General features: G+C 35.9%; 2 protein-coding genes across 3 annotated transcripts; one reads left to right on the plus strand and one right to left on the minus strand.

Moving 5' to 3' along the window:
- Positions 1–10,343: 10,343 nt before the first annotated feature.
- LOC109243103 (F-box/kelch-repeat protein At3g23880-like) lies at positions 10,344–11,615 on the minus strand. The gene has a single exon (XM_019409995.1). The coding sequence runs from the start codon at positions 11,613–11,615 to the stop codon at positions 10,344–10,346; it is 1,272 nt and encodes a 423-aa protein (XP_019265540.1).
- A 553-nt stretch (positions 11,616–12,168) lies between these two features.
- LOC109243107 (protein ALTERED XYLOGLUCAN 4) lies at positions 12,169–14,412 on the plus strand. 2 transcript variants are annotated; one of them, XM_019409998.1, is made up of 2 exons: positions 12,169–12,473; positions 12,898–14,412. In XM_019409998.1, the coding sequence occupies exons 1-2, from the start codon at positions 12,293–12,295 to the stop codon at positions 13,986–13,988; spliced, it is 1,272 nt and encodes a 423-aa protein (XP_019265543.1). In that variant the 5' UTR covers positions 12,169–12,292; the 3' UTR covers positions 13,989–14,412. The 2 variants fall into 2 exon arrangements, with proteins under 2 accessions (XP_019265543.1, XP_019265544.1); XM_019409999.1 differs by lacking the exon at positions 12,169–12,473 and having other exon boundaries at positions 13,004–13,084; positions 13,363–14,412.
- The last annotated feature ends 5,206 nt before the right edge of the window (positions 14,413–19,618 follow it).

Genomic DNA, 19,618 nt, shown 5'->3' on the forward strand with positions numbered 1-19,618 from the left:
TAGTTACTTTCTTTGGGTCAACAAATGCATCTGGCATGCTTTGCAATTAATTGCACATGAATTACCCTTTTATGAACTTCAAGTTCATATTATTTTATTCGAGGATCTAGATGTACAAATGATAATTCATTCCGTGTAACTTTTTCTCAACTGTTTATCTTGTCTCCCCCTCATGTTAGAAAAACTAACTTGTTACCTCAACTTTGAGAATCCACCTTTGTGCGTTATGGTGTTAATCAAAATATACATCGCACATTAATAATAATGAGATGGAATTGTTTGTTTCCTGACCCTGAAATCACTTGTGAGGGGAGAATGTAATATACTTTCGTATATAACCTATATCAAACTGATATAGATAACTTTGTTCTCATAAGCAATAATTTAGGTATTAAGTGGAGGCACTCAATAAATCATTTTGCTAAACCAACTGTGATGTAAACCAACTTATCAAGATAAACTATCTTGAATAGGAAATCTGGAAATTATGCTCGAAATTAAATTATTGAGCAAGTTACCTCGCACACACCGGCCAGGTTGCGGGTTAATAATAATTGAACATGTAACCATCTCATAGATGCATCTTATGTGGTATACATGGCAGGTGAATGGGCCCATATTCACCTTTGATATTTTCAGCATTCATGGGATTTAATCCCAATTTTAGTTGGTCAATTAATTAATGAGAACAAGCATTATAAGAGAATTCGTAAAGAACTTTCTAGTTCTTTAATATTTACCCATGTGAATTCTCGTTTATTTTTGCACATCATGCTTAAATTAATATGGCTAAACCAATTATGCCAACTGAATAAATTATCAATATTGATAAACTTCGGATTTACACCATGACGTGTGCAATTATCAATAAACTCCAAGTTTATTATGATATGGGTTTTTATATCAATAAATATCCACTTCATTGTGGTATTCTTTTGTTTATGTAGTACAAATTGGAGATTAAAGCGGGTAACTTTTCACATACATATTATCCCGCTACAAGTTGTAGTAATAGAAGATATTAAATCTTTTCTTTATTTATAGTCTCAATATAATCAACCGCTTTTGCGTATACTTTGGAAACTGAATAAGTTTCTTTGAGACTTACTACAACACAATACCTTATTGATAATCAATTTTATTCCTCCAAAATAATAATAATTGGCTCTTCCAGAGCTCTCAATTAATTTTGTACTACCACATATTCATCAACATCATATGGTGAATATCTCTTTTAAAGAGAAAGTTATACCATTATAGTCATGGTCAAAATTATATGCAAGATATGTTTCTTGCATTATTATTATTCTTTAATAATCACATTACCAAAATATTTTGGCGTACAATAGGTACGTGACCAATGATTATTCATGCCATAATAATGACATTGTTTTCTTATATCATCTCAAACCTCCTTTTAGAGGTGAGTGTGGTATATTCACTACCAGTAGCATATTCAAATTCTTCCAAGAATGAATATGTATTCATAAATCAGATGATTTCACATTCACATCATGAATGGACCATAGTCATCTGTATGTGCTTTACGAAATCTTATGTCAAATCGATGACAAACATTAACTTCATAGAGTGAAGGCTTATTTTGAGAATCCTTATTATTCTTATTACCACGATAATGACGATTATAATTTCGTTTATTACCACGTCCACATCCATTGATACCTTTACGGTAATAATTTTGTCTTCTTTCAGACTTATCACATACTGCTATCACATTCTCTTAAGGGAATGAGAATGAAGCAAATTCAATGGGACGGGTATGCACTTCTTGTGCCCGTAATCATACATAAATTTGATCATGGCAAGACATAGAAATTTTACCACTTCGAGTGGTTATAATTCTTACTAACTCCATTAGAGTTATAATCAAATTTTATTGTCTTTGCTTGTATTTAAAATTAAATTATAGAATAAAAGAGAAAAATACGGTAAAACACTTACCTTAAATCCAGAATTTAATCATGAAGGAAGTTCATGGAACAATTGACAATCATTATGCTCAATCCCAAAGTTTCTACTCAATTGGTTAGAGTCTCGTGCTGATAACGTGTTATAAAATAATAAAAGAAGAATAATAGTATTGTAGAGAAAAATAGGGAGAGAGAATTCTTATTGATTTAGGATGAATTACAATAGAATAGAACCCTCTATTTATAGGGAGAGGGTGACTTAGCCACCAAGCAATGAACCCTAGAATCTCTCTAAATATATACATTCACCATAAATACAATTCTATTTATAACAGTAGTAAATAATTAGAATAATAACAATAATTTCTCCCCATAACGTATGGAGTAAGTGCTAACATCCCTACTTTTATTTCAACTAATGTCATTTTTGGCGTATATGTATTTTTACCTCTTCTAAAACATTTTAACTGGAAAATTAGTTGCAGAATTAGTACATTCGGATAATAATGTTGTTTACCCTCAAAATCGGATAACAATTGAATTTATAAGTGATTTAAGGATACGTGGGCTAATTTGACACAAAGCAATAAATTGAATTATAAATAAAGCGAACAATAATAAAGTAAATTCAAACCGTATGACTTGCACAGTTATAGCCTTGAAAAGTAAGTCTCACTCGTACGGGATGTAATTCAAATGATATCAAATGGAGAAGAACAGTAACTTGCAGGAAGAAAATTATATTATAATGCTTTGGGATGCATGATACAATATGTTTTACAAATAATCAGACCCCATTTATGTAGTAGGGGAATCTTACTTTAGGTACAATTCTATAAAAGATAAAAAAATCTCATGATTTGCTAATGAACCGGTTTTTCGTTGATACATGCCGAGATTCCCGTCGTGATATCCGACCGGTTATGGATATTTCGGCCTTCCGCTATCTGGTCCGACAATGTTTCCTCGAGCTCATACGGAGTCGGGGTCGAATCCGGGGTCTTGGACTCAGTAATCTAGAAGACGGGTGTTCTAACCTCGTACCCTGGTTCGATAGAACACGGGGTCGATCTTCAATTCATTATGTTTTAAGCCCGATCTGTCATGCAATAGATGAGCCCGATTTTAACCGTATACAGATAGTCCCTTTATTTTTCGGAGTGTAAACGACGAGAAACGATATGAGTCCCCGATCGTCATCTCGATACTTCGCGGCAGAAACGACAAAAATGGACGAAACGTCTCGTCAGTCATGTCTTAATTGTCTGTTTACTCCCCCAACAAGTGCCCACAAACCTCTTCAAGTGTTTGTATGCATTTTGACTCGGAGCCCCGATGAAGAATCCCTGTTGCTCTAGCCATACGAGCATTACATTCATGATTTGAAAGTTGCCTGCCCTAATGCAGGACAGGACTATGGAACTTGCATACCCTTTATTCGGCAACACCCGGTGTGGAGCCGCTCATGGTGGAGGTGGGGGTGGAACTGGGACGTTGTCCTGAGTCGGTCGGCCTCTTCTATTTGCTTGAGGTTCAAGAGGAACCTCTTCAACTTGGTTATCTTCATCGTCCACATCCCCCAAAGGCATGTTTCCGAGTTGATCATTGTTGAGGGCCATTGTTGCACCTATAATTGATTCACAAAAATCAGTAACACGGAAGAAAAAGAAGACAATTCACACACAAAATCAAATATATAGCTAAATCCGTTTTTAGCACACCGGCAATGGCGCCAAAAATTGATCTCGTCCAAGTTCACACCTCAATTCAAGGTTATGAAACAGTCGATTGCAATAGTAATACCCAACAAGGAGTCGGGGTCGAATTTCAGAGGGAGCTATACGTGGGATTTAGGAGTATAGATTGCAGTGTATGAGTATGAACTATCTCAATTTACACTTCCACAAATTGGTGTTTGTTCTATGTCTATTCTATTCTAAGATTGCAAGATTAAGAAATGAAACTAAGAAATTATTTTTGTTGTTGTTTTTCAAATGATATAAAAGGCCTAGGGCTATGACCTTCACCTAGGTGTTTGCCTTACGGGTTGAAAATTCTAAAGCTTGTTTTATTGGTCGGGGTGTATTATAGCTATCAACACTTGAGTACCCACTCAATACCTCTCGGTCAGAGAGTGATTTTGCCCAATTTGGCTTTATCAAGTCCAAATGGGTATTGAAAACAGTTGATACAAAGCTCGAGTCGGGTTTTACTATCTCTAGGTTCAACCCTTTAATTGGGACTATCAATCTCTTGATTTACCCAATTTCTTGTTAGCCAAGTTTTTCTAGACTAAGTCTCTCTTTCTCAAGTGGAGACCAAGTCAAATAGACATGAACTAATGTTTGCAACCATTAATTCTACAGTTAAAATTGCAAGAACAAGGCTAAATAATAAACACCCAACCATGAACAAGCAATAAATCAAACACCCATTATGATTACACTCTAGGGTTGGTCACAACCCTAGTGAAAATCTAGCTACTCGTGCTTAAGATAGAAGATATAAAAGAAGAATAAATTATAATTAAACCCATATTGATAATTAAAATGATGAAATCTATATTCAAAAAGCTCAAAATAGCAAAAACTACTAAAGAGAGTAAATAAAAATGGCTACTGTAGCCGCTGATGTCAAAACTTCACCTAAAAAAGTGAAACTCTGCTATTTATACAGGGCCAGAATTTTAGACAAAAATGCCTTTTCGGAGGTTTTGCTTCAGCCTGACAGGATTGGAAACTTGCTGCCGCATAATTCTAAACTGCAGCCGCACTCTTTATGCGGTCCGCACATTTCTGAGTGCGGCCGCACATTGCTCTTTTGCGGACCGCACAAATGTGACTGCGGCCGCGTAGCTGATCTTCTGCGGCCGCACAATTATTGTGCGGTCCGCACTTCTGTTGAACTTGAGAGGCAGGTTCCCTGAACTTTTGCACTTGCCCAGTTTCTGCGGCCACACATATCATGTGCGGACTGCACTTTACACAGGTCTCTGATATAAGTTTCTTCACTATCTGCGGCCGCAGATGATAATCTGCGGTCCGCACTTTGAGCTTCTGTGCCTGTTTTTGTCCTTTAGTTCACATCACTCCTTCTTGAGTTGATTTCCTCTTGGGGGCTCATTTTCCAATGTTCCTGCAATTAAGCATATTTCATAAGTTTTCGGGAACACAATTAAACGCTTTTGGACTAAAACGAAAGCTAAAAAGCGCTAATAAGTAGTCCAAATCCCCACTTATCAGTGACCAGACTCATTGTCAGCAGGTAGAGGTGCTAATTGTGAGTTTGACATTTTGATCTTAAGTCCGAAATCAGAGACACTTCAAATAATAAGTGTAAAATAGTGTGTGTTATGGAAATCTGTATCAAATAACCACTATTATCCTTAGCTCCACAATGGGCGCCAAACTGTTTACCCTCAAAATCGGATAACAATTGAATTTATAAGTGGTTTTTAGGATATGTGGGTTAACTTGACACAAAGTGATAAATTGAATTATAAATAATGCGAATAATAATAAAGTAAATTCAAATCGTATGCCTTGAACAATTATAACCTTGAAAAGTAAGTCTCGCTCGAACTGGATGTAATTCAAATGATATCAGATACAGAAGAACAATAGCTTGCAGGAAGAAAATTATATCATAATGCTTTGGGATGCGTGATACAATGTGTTTTACAAATAATCAGATCCCCTTTATATAGTAGGAAAATCCTACGTTAGGTACAATTCTATAAAAAGTAAAAAATCTCATGATTTGCTAATCAACCGGTATCTCATTGATACATGCCGAGATTCCAGCCGTGATATCCGACCGGTTACGGATATTTCGGCATTCTGCTATCTTGTCCGACAATGTTTCCTCGAGCTCAAACGGAGTCGGGGTCGATTCCAGGGTCATAGACTCGGTAATCTCAAAGACTGGTCTTCTAACCTCGCACCCTAGTTCGATAGAACCCCGGGGTCGATCTTCAATTCATTACATTTTAAGCCCGATCTGTCATGCAGTAGATGGGCCCGATTTCAACATACAAATGCAAAAGCAAAAGAGGCTAATTGAATCAAATAGTGATAAATAATTAAGTACTTAATTAAAAATCGACTATTTTTAACATGAAATAAATTCTTGTACTTAGCAAAAGAAAACTACCAATCAAACTAGAATGTAAATGCAAAGAATTAGATTATTATAATAGCAAAGAACTGAACTAAAAATACAAACGACTAATATGTACCATAAAATCTTAGAAACTTTATATAAAAATATATATATATATATAGGTGTAATAATAAATTAAAATAGCTACTTTTATAGTCGGTTTGGTCCGAATTTTTCGGTTATTTTTTTATTAAAACCAAAACCAAATCGATTTTTAAAATTCAAAACTAAAGCCAAACCAAACTTAAAAAGTATCCCATTTTTGGTCGATTTGGTTTGATTTACGGTTTGGTTCGATTATTCCGTTTTTATGAACAACCCTAATTTTATTGATGAATCTTTTACTAGTATTAAATAAAACAATATCCCTGCCTTTTCTTTGCCCCAATTTCCTTGCCAAAAGCACCACGCACACTTTTTTCCACCAACTCTCTCCTCTCCTCCAATTTCTCGCTGCTTGAAGTTTGCTTGCTGAAGAGACACCAAAGATGGCTGACTTTGGGAACAATCTCATCAAAAATATAATACGAACTCGTAAGTTTTATTTATTAGTATATATGATAAATATCCGTGGTTGATCTGATTATTTTCTAAATCATGAGTGACTTGCATTTATCGTCTTTGATGGTGTAATGGCAGTTATTATGGCTCCAGTCTATACTACAGCAGGTTACATTGCATACAGAACTGGACGCTGGTACACTTCCTCTTATCTCTCCGATTTACTTTGCTTTATAAAGAAACCACAGTTTTTTTGCAGAATGACAAGTTGGGTTTTCTTGGTCCTTAATTATTCATATTTTTTGTTATGATTTTTATGGTATCTGGTTAAATACAGTAATTTGACTCTGTATGCAGTTATTATATGCTATATTGTTCCATTCATTTAATTTGCGAAGTACTCTCACAACTTTAGTAAGGAATTGCTTACTGTTAAATCATGATGCGATCACTACCAAAGGATGTGGTGCTCTCCCCTTAACCAGAGGTCTCGAGTTCGAGCTTTGGGTATGAAAAATTCTTGGTAGGCAGCGCTTCCCCCGAATGGGGCCCTACGCGACACGAATCTGAATATAGTCAGGCTCTAATGCGGGTACCGGACATCGGACGGAAAACACAAAATAAATTCATGATAACTCTATCTGTGTCACAATTTTATGTGATATTAATTGTTTGATGACACGATAAAATAAAGACTTTTGAAATTTGTAATTTAAAAGTTAAAACTGATCGTAACCATAAATCATAATATTAATTAAAGGTAGGCTTGAAATTATTTCAAAAAGAAAATAAGTCATGCATTTGATAAATTAAAAAGAAAGGTGTGAGGGGAGCAATTACTTGTGTTCTAAGTTGGTATTTTGATTTGTTTCGTACTTTAAGGGGAAATGTTTCTACAACTACTGTTGGTATAACAGATGGGGTAAAGAGGGGTCAAAACTACACACTTTAAGCAATAAAAACTTCCAGTATTTTGAAATTCGAGAAAGAAAATATTAGACCACCGGCGCACCATTAAAGGTTGTGATGGAGTGGTAAGTACTTATCTATTCTTAACTAAAGATTTCACATTCGAGCACCGAGTATGAAATTGTCTTTGATTGAAAACGGAATATAAAAATTTTCGGTACAAATTCAGATTAATCGTGCCTCAAAGCAGATACTGAATACTTGGATGGGAAACCTCAAAAAAAAAAAATGTTAGACCTAGTTGGTAGTATGAGTTAAATCAGTCCGTTCAACGTGCCAGCTCCTTTAGATCTTGACTTGAGGTAGAGTTGAGCCACATGGTTTATTATACTGACTAACTTTTCCTATTCTCTCTTTTCCTATAGTATTTATTTTATAATAAACTTGCACCCTAATATCTGTAATATATATATATATATAGATGAAAAATGAACTAAGAATTTGCGACAACCACAAAAAGGCAGGGAGAATTACTTATGCAATAAATAAGAGTATGTCTAATAGTAGTAATAAAATAAAATAAAAATTCAACAAAGTAGCGTAACATCGCTTTGCTCAACGTGCATCCGCCCCTTTTTAAATAGTGAACAGTCTCTCATTAATTTACGACTCTTAGTGCAATGTCATATTTGTTTATAGTCCCTTATTTGATTGGTGCAATTCGTCTCGTGGCAGGTTTTATAATCATGAAATGAGGAGGCTCGCTATAGTGAGGTATGATCCATCTGAATTTATAATCATTTAATTTAAACTATGTTTGAAAATTGGAATCTCCCTCACTAAAAATTTAAGTAAACCACAAAAAAAAAAAAAAAAACAGGGAGAATTATATTCATCATCTTATATTTTTGTTCTTACATGAATTGACCACATATTAAGTAGGTCAATTTGTTTTATGAAAAATTTATGATATTGTCTTGTTACTTTTATTCTGTTACTATTTTGATAGTGCTAACGAGACGGGATGGATGGAAGGTCAAAGAACAACGATCAACCATCCAAATGGAGCCCTTTCTGGATGCGGAGGTGATTGCTTGTTTTTGGCAATATAATGCAAACGTATCCCCACCCCAAAAAAAACACCCTTTAATTACCTATTGTTCCAAATGTGATATTTTTCTTCAACAATGAATTTGGAATTACCAAATCCTTCATCCAAGTTTTCGTTATTCAATTATATACCTTACAAAGTGTGTATTTTCCCCCCTCATCAATTATAGTATTGGTGTTCGCTGAAATTATAATAAATTATGTTGGATGGACCTTTTTTAAAAACTACCATTTATATTTTGACCACATTAAAAATAATGAAAAAATAGGCCTCCACTAGAATTTTAAAGTATGTTACCAGAAATTTCAGCCACAATGCTATCAATTCTGACAGCGTGCTTCAAAATTTTGATAGTGTGCTTTACTCTTGGGCGAGGCTATTTTTCCAAAAAAAAATTAACGGGGTCAAAATTTAAAAGGTAGCACTAAATATTCTTATTTGTGCAAATCGCCCATAGATTGGACCTAAAGGTGGCCCAATTTAAGATTCCCAAATGTGATCGGAGAAGAATTAGGACCCGTTTGGCCATAGATTTTGCCAACATAAATTTGGGTTTTATTTAGCAAACACATGTTTGTCCATAGATTTTGGCTATATTTTGGCAAAATCCTAAATCCCAAAACCAGCTGGCCAAAATATCACTATTACATTCTTTAAAAATTATCCCAAACTTTTGTATTCTATAAAAGAGCCCACCATTTATTATTTTGTAACAATGTTGTTTCGTCTTCTCGGTTATCTGATAGTGTATCATGTAGTTCATTATAAAAATGATAATTTTGTACCAAATTTATTTATATTCAGGACTATAGTTTGCGATAAAATAATGAATGTTATTGATAATGGTACTGTTGGGCATTTGTGATAGTTTTTAGAAATTGTGGGTTTAAGTCATGTTTCATGTTTTTCCAAAATAAATTTGGGAAATATGTTTTGAAAACTGATGTCCAAACACATTTTCATCTTCAAATCAAACTTCACCCAAATCAGATTTTTCAAAATAAATTTGAGAATCTATGGCCAAACGCTAGCTTAATGTAGAGGAGGGGACTTTGCTCATCAACTATGTGTTTCCAGTACTACTTTTTGAGATGCTAGGACACGAGACTTAAAACTGAGGTATTTCAAAGTGATCTAAAGCATGGTGTTCATAAAAATTCGAAAAACCGAACCAAACCGACCAAAAAAACTGATACTTTTTGGTTTGGTTTGGTTTTGGTTTTGAATTTTAAAAACCGATCAAATTTGGTTTGGTTTTGGTTTTAATCAGAAAAAAACCGAACCAAGCCGACTATATGAGTAGCTATTCAAATTTATTATTACACCTATATATATGTATATTGTTATACAAAGTTTCAAAAAATTTATGGTAAATGTTAATAGTTTGCACTTTTAATATAGTTCTTTACCTTTACATTCTAGTTTGATTGATAGTTTTCTTTTGTTTAGTGTAAGAATCCATTTCGTGTTAAAAATAATATATTTTAATTGAGTCCTTAAATTATTCATCACTATTTGATTCAATTATCATCAATATATCTTGGTAAATAATAGATTTCTCAAAGGGCAATTGATTTGATAGTGTTACATTGAAAATGTNATCTTACGAAAAGAAAGAAAATTCCATAAATCCAACACTGAATTTCACTAATTAATGTAATTACAACAACATTAATCCTAAAATACAACATAATTGCCCTGACAATATACTAATTAACATAGAAATCATCTCATAGGATGTGACAATTATTGTCTTGCTTACCACCTACTTCCTTGGTTTCTTTATTGCTAGTTGTATCTTCTTGCTTTGCAGCTGCCTCTATTTCCATATTAGCAATTTTAACCTCAGGTTCAGCTTGAGTAGTTGGCTCAACCACAACTGGTTCAACCCAAACCAAACTCTCCATATAAGAAGTCACATAAGGAACTCCTATTCCATTTGCCCAAATACCAAAATCCTCAAACTCTTCATTTTTCGGATCATATAAAAACACATTCTTATTTATATACACTATTGCCTCTGCACCACCTTCCAACACTCGCAATGGAATTATAGGACCAGACAATTCTTCGTCCAACCTTGTCACGTACAACTTGGTCCATGTCTCTTCGACCGCGTACTCTTTCATTAACCATACCTCGATATCGAGACAGTTATCAACAGACGAACTCGATTTTGCACAAACAGAGAGCGATCCGTGCAACGGACTAATACAATTGGCTTCTCGTTCGTGAGGATTTGGCAACCAAAATTCCTGAAACACCTCTTTTGCCACATTGAATGAAAGTATTGGCAATCTCCTAGGCCTAATTTTGCCGAATTCGCGTTGCGTTAGCCAATGTATACATCCGTTGAAAAACACCGTGTCACCACGGGCATAATAATATTGTGAAGGAAAACAGTCACCGATTTTTTTCCACGAATCTTGTTTTAAGCTGTAGACCTCAACTTCAGACCATTGTTTCTTTTCGTTTTTTAATCGATCGTCAATGTAAGTAATTTTTACCAATTTGTGATCGGTCGTACCGTCAAAACCGAATCCGAAATTAGGAGAGTGCCTTTGACGTTCTGGAGAGAAGGTAGAATCAGGCAACGTCCTGCATTTTCTCATTGAAGGATTCCACAAATTGATTTCTTTTTTACCGTGCAAGAAATTTGTAAGGTAACAAATTAAACCGTTACAATAGCCAACCAAGACGTACGTGCATGGCTTAGTGTTAGTTATAGGGAAACCAGGATGAATAAGCTCCTCACTTGGACTACCAGCGTAACACCAAGATCTAAGACCTTCGTTAGGATATAATTGATACACAATTTGGAAAAGTCTCAACTTTCTGCTAACAATTTCCATGTTAATTCTATGCGCGTTCATGAAAATTGGATCGTCTATTAGAGAACACCAGGATTTACAGACGGATCTAAATCGAGCAAGAGCTTCCACTGATAAGTGCACTAGAATCTTGTTGATGATTTTTTGATCTGTGAATAATGATTTCTCCATTTAATTTGTCACATTCATAAAACACTGTTGATGGCTACATATGGTAGGAATTCTTATGGTAAAATCAAAGGGCTGTAACCCAATATGGGATCATGCAGAAAGAAGCTTGGTTGACAAATCCTAAGAAAGCTGTGAGAATACTGGTTTTGCTGAATTTTGGCTTTCTTCGTTGAGTTATTATTAAGATAAGTTTGGGCAAATGTTTCTTGAAATCCATTATGTAGGGCTATCATTTTTATTTCTTGTCGTATGACAAATGTAAGGGGGACGATAATTATAATTTGCTAATATATTTTGTTACCATGTTTCACTCCCTTATTGCTGTTTTTTTTTATCCTTTACTTAAGTATCTTAATTAGGAAAAATGTGTACTTTAAAATTTCCAATACATGAAAAAGGGATGGAAAAGGTAGCTGCACCACTTGTTTGAAGACAACAGCTCACCACGAAAGGAAATGAAGTAAAAGTAAAAATTTGGTTGGCCAACCAAATAAAATGGGATCCTCGTCGCCACTTTGACTAAATCCTCCCACAAAATTAAAGCTTTCCTTTTCAACTAAAAAAAGAAAAAAGAAAAAAACCAAATTCCTTTCTCCTATCGACAATGCATTGATCCTTTGTTATGTAAAAATTTCTTTTAAGGGAAAAGGAAGAAAGTTTAAGGTTAGGAATGAGAAATGGATACAATTAATCCATCCAAAGACCAACCTCATCATTTTCCCTTGAGGAAGTTATTACTTTTGGCTTTGTATGCTCTTCTCCCTATAATACTTTTATTTCACTTAATTGGACCTCTCTCTCTTTCTCAAACTAAACATTCACTAATCATCACCACCTCTTCTTCAATTCCATCAAAAGGTACATTATGAACATGCCATTTTTTTCTTATATATAGACATATTTGTGATGAAATATTTACAACAACAACATAGTCAGTATTATCACACATCGTGGGGTCTGGGGAGGATAGTGTGTATGCAGACCTTACCCCTACCTCTGTGGAGGTAAATAGGTTGTCTCCAATAGACCCTCGGCTCAAGAAAGCATAAGCACCATATTATTTGTGACGGAATATTTATGACGGATACATCCAATTATATAGTGATATTCATTAATATGGATGAAATACGCGAAGATTTATTCCTACATCAAATTTTTGTGAAGGATTGATCCCTCCTTTACAAATATTTGTTCTTTCTTGTAATATATGTTTCTAAGATTCGCATACACATTTGTTGATAATGTTTTTACATCAGAACTTATATTTATTTATTTTTTGCAGAAGTGAGAAATGATAATGTGGAAAATTCATGTGACTATAGTGATGGCAAGTGGGTTCATGACAAATTAGGTCCTTTGTATACAAAATGTGGTACAGTAAAAGAAGGACAAAATTGCATACCTCATGGAAGACCTGATAAAGGCTATCTTTATTGGAAATGGAAGCCAAAAAATTGTCAACTTCCCAGGTTTGACCCAAAATCTTTTCTTCAAATTCTCAACAACAAGAATTTAGCCTTTGTTGGTGATTCCTTAGCGAGAAATCAATTGGAGTCATTACTTTGTATGTTAGCCACAGTTAGTCCTCCTAATTTAGTCTTCAGTCATGGTGAGGATAATAAGTTTAGGAAATGGCATTTTCCTTCACATAATGTGAATGTATCAATATATTGGTCACCTTTTCTTGTTAAAGGTATTGAAAAATCAGACAAGAAAAACTATAATACTTTGTTCTTGGACTCTGTAGATGAGAAATGGGCTTCTGATTTAGGGCAACTGGATATGATTGTTTTGTCTGTGGGACATTGGTTCTTGCATTCAGCAGTGTATTACTATGGAGATTCAGTACTAGGTTGTCATTACTGTTCTGGTCAGAATTACACTGAAATTGGATTTTATGATGTTTATGGCAAGGCATATCGGACTACTCTTAACACAATAATTGAGAGGAGAGGCAATAATAATAAGGGTAATAGAGGAGTACTTGATGTGATTGTGACAACATTTTCACCAGCACATTTTGAAGGAGAATGGGACAAGTTAGGAGCATGTCCTAAAACAAAGCCTTATAATCCAGAGGAGAAAAAGCTCGAATGGATGGACGCGCAGATGAGAGAAACAGCGATAAATCAAGTGAATGCTGCGAAAAAGGAAGCGGAGAATCTGTCTAATGTAAGAATTGAGGCAGTTGATGTGACAAAATTAGCATTACTAAGGCCAGATGGTCATCCTGGACCTTATATGCATCCTTTTCCATTTGCTAATGGAGTCGAGGAACGCGTACAGAATGACTGTGTTCATTGGTGTTTGCCAGGTCCTATTGATACATGGAATGAGATTTTACTGCAAGTGATCAAGAAATGGACAGGTTAATTTAGTAAACAATGTTTACTATATATCATCTCTGTGGTATTTTTTTAAAAGATTTCTGCCCATTGGGTGTTTTTTTATTCCCAAGAAAGAGGCTATCAATGACCATTAGAGTTTATTAAAATGTATTTCTTTCTATTTGCTAGGACAGAAAAATGTGAATGCATAGATGATTTGATTTTGAAGAATATGTAGAATCTAGATCTTTGGTCTGTCTATTATGACTTATTTGCAATTAAGCCTCATATTTGTAATCTATTCATCTTGAGCAGAGGGTCTATTGGAAACAGCCTCTCTGCCTCTCCAAGTAGGGGTAAGGTCTGCGTACACACTACTGTCCCCAGACTTCACCTGTGAGATTATTGTTGTTATTTGTAATCGATTCGGTTCAGCATAACTATAAGTTGGTAACATTTTAATACCATGACACATTGTTGTTTTCCTTAATATTCTAAACTGCATGCTGTCAAACAAGTGAGTTACAAAATAAACTGCAGCTCAATTACTTTAATCTGATCAAACCTTTGTGTTACCGTACATGAGAATTTAACCTTCTCGAACCCCTCATATAAGGAAATATAAGAAGAAAGAAATAGGCAAACATCGGACACTCTACTTTGGCGGATGCAGTTCTTCAGTAATGGGTTCATCCGAATCTAATATTTTCAATGCAGATGCCAGAGGCGGACCCCTGTGTATGGATGAGAGGTCACCGGATCCCGTGAACTTCGGTCGAAATCTGGTATATATACACGTATATACCTTGAAAATGGTTAATTTAAAGCAGTTGACACCCTGAACACCAAGCTCTTAGGGCCACTGGTTGAGCAGAATAATGTGCCCGTCGCTTAAAAAGTCTGAATCGGCCCTGGCGGATGCAGTTAAACTTTTTTTTCAATTGTGGTGTGTTCTATAGAATCCAAATAATAATCCGACCTCTCAAATTCTCTGACGAAACGTTAACCTGTTGGTTGTTTGGCAGAACTTTGATGTAGTTGTCACTAACTTGACCTGTGCTTAAGGGCTCACTACACTAAGCTAACCTACTTAACACATTTAACTCGTTCTTAGTTGCGTCATATCTCAATATTCTATGACTACATTAAGGTAAAGTAAATACACTCAAACTTAATGTTTCAACAAGCATAAGGGAAAGTAAAGGCTGTGCGGAAGTAGGGGTGTACATAGGCCGGGTTGTTTTGGATTTTTCAATTACTAAACCAAATCAATTGTCTCGGATTTTTAAATTTATAAACCAAATCAAACCAACAAAAGTCGGGTTTTTCAATCACGGTTTTTCTCGAATTTTTCGGTTTTCTCGGGTTTTTCGGGTTTTTTCCGACAAAATCTTCATAGCATAAAATTTATAATTTGTGCTCTAATATTTCTTAGGTCCTAATAGGATAAAACTATATAAGATGTTACCCAATAAAATAATACAAAATAATGTGAGATGAGTCATGATTATTCTAAAATACTCAACAAATTGCATAAGATAAATATTACTAATTAATAAGCCATAATAAAAGTAAACATAATCTAAAAGTCCTAAGTCATGTTAAAATAAGTATGACTAATAAGTACTACGTATTAATTACATACTAAATAATATAAAAAGTGAGTTATGCATTTTCACTATCTAAATCAATGCAAAACTAAAAAACAAATCCAATACTATTGTCATTTCTAGTATTGAATTGAATTTTTTTTGTTAGCATTAGTATTAATTTGATTTTGCTTTGGGCTTTATTTGAGTTATTAATTTTTATGGGCTATAAAACATATTTGACCACTGAAAGTTCAAAGTCCAAGCTTGAATACATTAAAAGAGAGGATTAGTAAAGAGTTTAAATTATATTTATAAATTATTACAATAATTATGTAAGCATTTAAATTTTATCGGATTTAAATCCATAAAGTTATTTGAACTATATTTTACATTCAAGATAATGTTGGTCCAAATAAATAATATGGGTTAATATAATTGAATTAATTATATAAGTCTAATATATATGGATTAAACAAATAAGTTAATCCATTGGGCTAGCCCATTTAATTGAGCTAAAGTGATGAGCCCATTTCATTAAGCCCAAGTTGTCATCTTCCTAGAGGCCAGTTTGGTGCCACGTGTCAAATGGCATGGCGCGCCAAGTCAAGCGGAAGAGCCAATAGGACCATGCCACGTGTCAAAATGACAAGGCATGCCCAGTCACACTGAAAGGCCAAAGAAATCGAGCCACGTGTGCAAGTGACATGTTCTGGCCAATCAAATGCGGCCATGTCACACTTCAATTTGATTGTTCGGAAAGAGTTTGCTCTTATCATGACTCCTCCCTCCCACAACTATAAATAGGGGTCTTCATAACCCAGAAAAAAAAAACCAGAAGTTATAACAAGAAGCAAGAGAAAGCTCGTGGATCAAACACCGCAAATTCCTCCATAAGTTTCAAGCTTCAAGCAATCAAGTTCAAGTTCAACAAATCAAGTTCAAGCTCAAGAACGAAGAACAAATCAAGTTCAAGCTCAAGAACGAAGAACAAATCAAGGTTCAAAGAGTGCGAGTTCAAATCAAAGTTCGTGCCTGTTGAATTCAAGATCATCGTTCGTGGCAACAAACATAGATTCAAGATCAAGCTCAAGCTCAAAGACCCTTGAATTTATTTATAATTGGAAAGAAGAGGATCCACAGAGATTGTAACACTCAAATATTCGAAATAAAATACTACGATTGATGCGGTATTTTCGGTCTTGATTTTATTTTCTCGACGCAAATTTATTGTCTACAAATTCTGACACGCCCAATGGAACAATCTCTACCTCTCATCTCAACTTTTCAATCACCAAAGTCCAAGAACATTGAAATGGCTTCAAAGAAAATCAACTCCGGTTCAACTTCCACCAAGGCTGCTAACTCCAGGTTCTATGCTGATGTAGAAAGCATCCTCGATGTTACCTTTGGAAGCTTCGGACCAGTTACGAGGAGAAAAGCGAGCTCTTTAGGACAACAAGCACTCCAAGTGTCATCCGCATCAACCCCTGTTTTCAGATCTTCATCCTCAAAAAGGAGCAAGATCTTCCACAAACGCACCCGAAGGAGGAAGCGATGTTGCTGAAAAGATCAAGAAAACTCTTGCTCTGCTTGACCTCTCCGGATCCAAGCGCTCTGTTATGAAGGAAGATGATGATGCTTCAAGTGATGGATCCTCCCCACTTACACCTTATAGCGTGAACCAATCAAGGATCAATCTGTGTGAAAATCCATGCTACTCTCCATCATCCACAACAATCATGCAAGCCATGGTGACAAACACCTCATTTGTGGATGAGCAGTTGGCAAACTTGACGGAAGCAATCGCTGGCTTGACCAAATGCATGCAAAATCAAGATGCTAGAATTGACAAGCTAACAGACAGGGTGGGAATCTTGATGGAAGAAGAATCTACCCACGCACCTGGCAAGCCCCCAGAAGTTCCAGAGAGTGAGTCTCCCCAAAGACAAGTAGCATCTGCTAAGGCTATCCCTGTCTCATCTGAAGGGATGATTCCAATCGATCAACTGAAGGAGTTCATTGAAGGAACCATTAAGAACAAGTATGAAGTCTCTGCCAAGTCCTCCCTTACATATGCAAAACCGTACACTGCAAGGGTCGATATGTTGAAGATGCCTGATGGTTATCAACCTCCAAAGTTTCAACAGTTTGATGGTAAAGGTAACCCAAAGCAACATGTGCCGCACTTCGTGGAGACGTGCAACAATGCTGGGACTTATGGAGATTACCTCGTCAAGCAGTTTGTCCGCTCGCTAAAAGGAAATGCTTTTGACTGGTACACAGACCTCGAGGCTGGATCTATTGATAGCTGGGATCAACTAGAGCAAGAGTTCCTCAATCGCTTTTATAGCACGAGACGTACTGTGAGTATGATAGAACTTACAAATACCCGTCAATGAAAGGGTGAACCAGTTATCGACTTTATCGATCATTGGAGGAATGCAAGCCTCAACTGGAAAGATAGGCTTAGTGAAGCTTCAGGCATAGAGATGTGCATCCAAGGCATGCATTGGGGATTGCTCTACTGTCACGACCCCAATTCGCCCTCCGTGAACTGTCATGATAGCACCTAGTCTCTACGACTAGGTAAGCCTAACAATGCGGAAAATAAACAAAACTTGCAGAAGAAATAATTAGAACCCAAACTAACAGAATAAAACAGTATTTAAAATGCCACCTGGCATATACAATACAACTTCTCGAACTAACAACACTTCCCAAAACCCGAAAACCCATGAATTACAAGCTAAGAAATACTACATAGCTCTAACTCCGGAATGTCTGACAAGAATAGAAAATACAGAAGGGCTAAATACTAATGCAGGAATAGAAAGAGACTCCTCGGTCTACGGACGCGGCAGATATACCTCGAAGTCACTAGAGCAGTTGCCTCACCTCAGGGGTGATACGACTGGATAGAAGTACCTGGATCTGCACATGAAAAACATGCGTAGAAAGGGCATGAGTACACCACAGCGGTACTCAGTAAGTGCCAAGCCTAACCTCGGTTGAGTAGTGATGAGGAAGGTCAGGGCCCTACTGAGATAAAATAAGATATAAGGTATGACAGGATAAGATAAGCAATTCAGTTGCAAGCTAACAATAAGAATTTAATACGAGAAAGTAAGGAATGCAATAACCGAAACAGAGGCTAAAACGATCACAAAGATAATAACCGGGGATCTCTCAGTATCCCGAGGATCTCTTGGTATCCTCAATCTGTACCAGGGATCTCTTGGTATCCCGAGGATCTCTTGGTATCCTCATTATATACTAGGGAACTCTTGGTATCGCGAGGATCTCTTGGTATCCTCATTATATTCTAGGGATCTCTTAGTATCCCGATGATCTCTTGGTATCCTCATTATATACTAGGGATCTCTTGGTATCCTCATTATATACTAGGGATCTCTTGGTATCCCGAGGATCTCTTGGTATCCTCATTTTATTCTAGGGATCTCTTGGTATCCCGAGGATCTCTTGGTATCCTCATTATATACTAGGGATCTCTTGGTATCCCGAGGATCTCTTGGTATCCTCATTATATACTAGGGATCTCTTGGTATCCCGAGGATCTCTTGGTATCCTCATTATATACTATATAGGCCAAATCAATATATGTGCGGGGGATCTCCCGGAATATAATCCGTAGTTCCAAAGTAAACATACAGGGGGATCTCCCGGAATACCACATCCGTAGTCCCAAATAAACAAACAAGGGGGATCTCCCGGTGTTACTACCCGGATTTTCCACCATCGGGAGTCGTGATGGCGCCTACTATCGGAGCTAGGCAAGCCAAACATTTAAAACATTTTTACTGATTTCATTCAAACAATACAATAAACGAGAACAATAAATAAGCGGAAGATTTTAGATTAATACAACTGAAAACCAAAAATGCGGAAGTTTGAAACATAGTTCTACCCAGAGTCTGGTGTCACTAGCTCACGGACTACTATAGAATGCTAAAAACAAGTCTGAAAGGAAATACATAGTGTTTGTTCGATACAAGGTAAACAAACTAAAACATAGAAGGGACTTCGGCCTGCGAACGCCCGCTAGGCTACCTCGTGAGTCCTTGGA

This window comes from Nicotiana attenuata, unplaced genomic scaffold (genome assembly GCF_001879085.1).
Source record: "Nicotiana attenuata strain UT unplaced genomic scaffold, NIATTr2, whole genome shotgun sequence".
In the NCBI taxonomy this organism is placed as follows: domain Eukaryota; kingdom Viridiplantae; phylum Streptophyta; class Magnoliopsida; order Solanales; family Solanaceae; genus Nicotiana; species Nicotiana attenuata.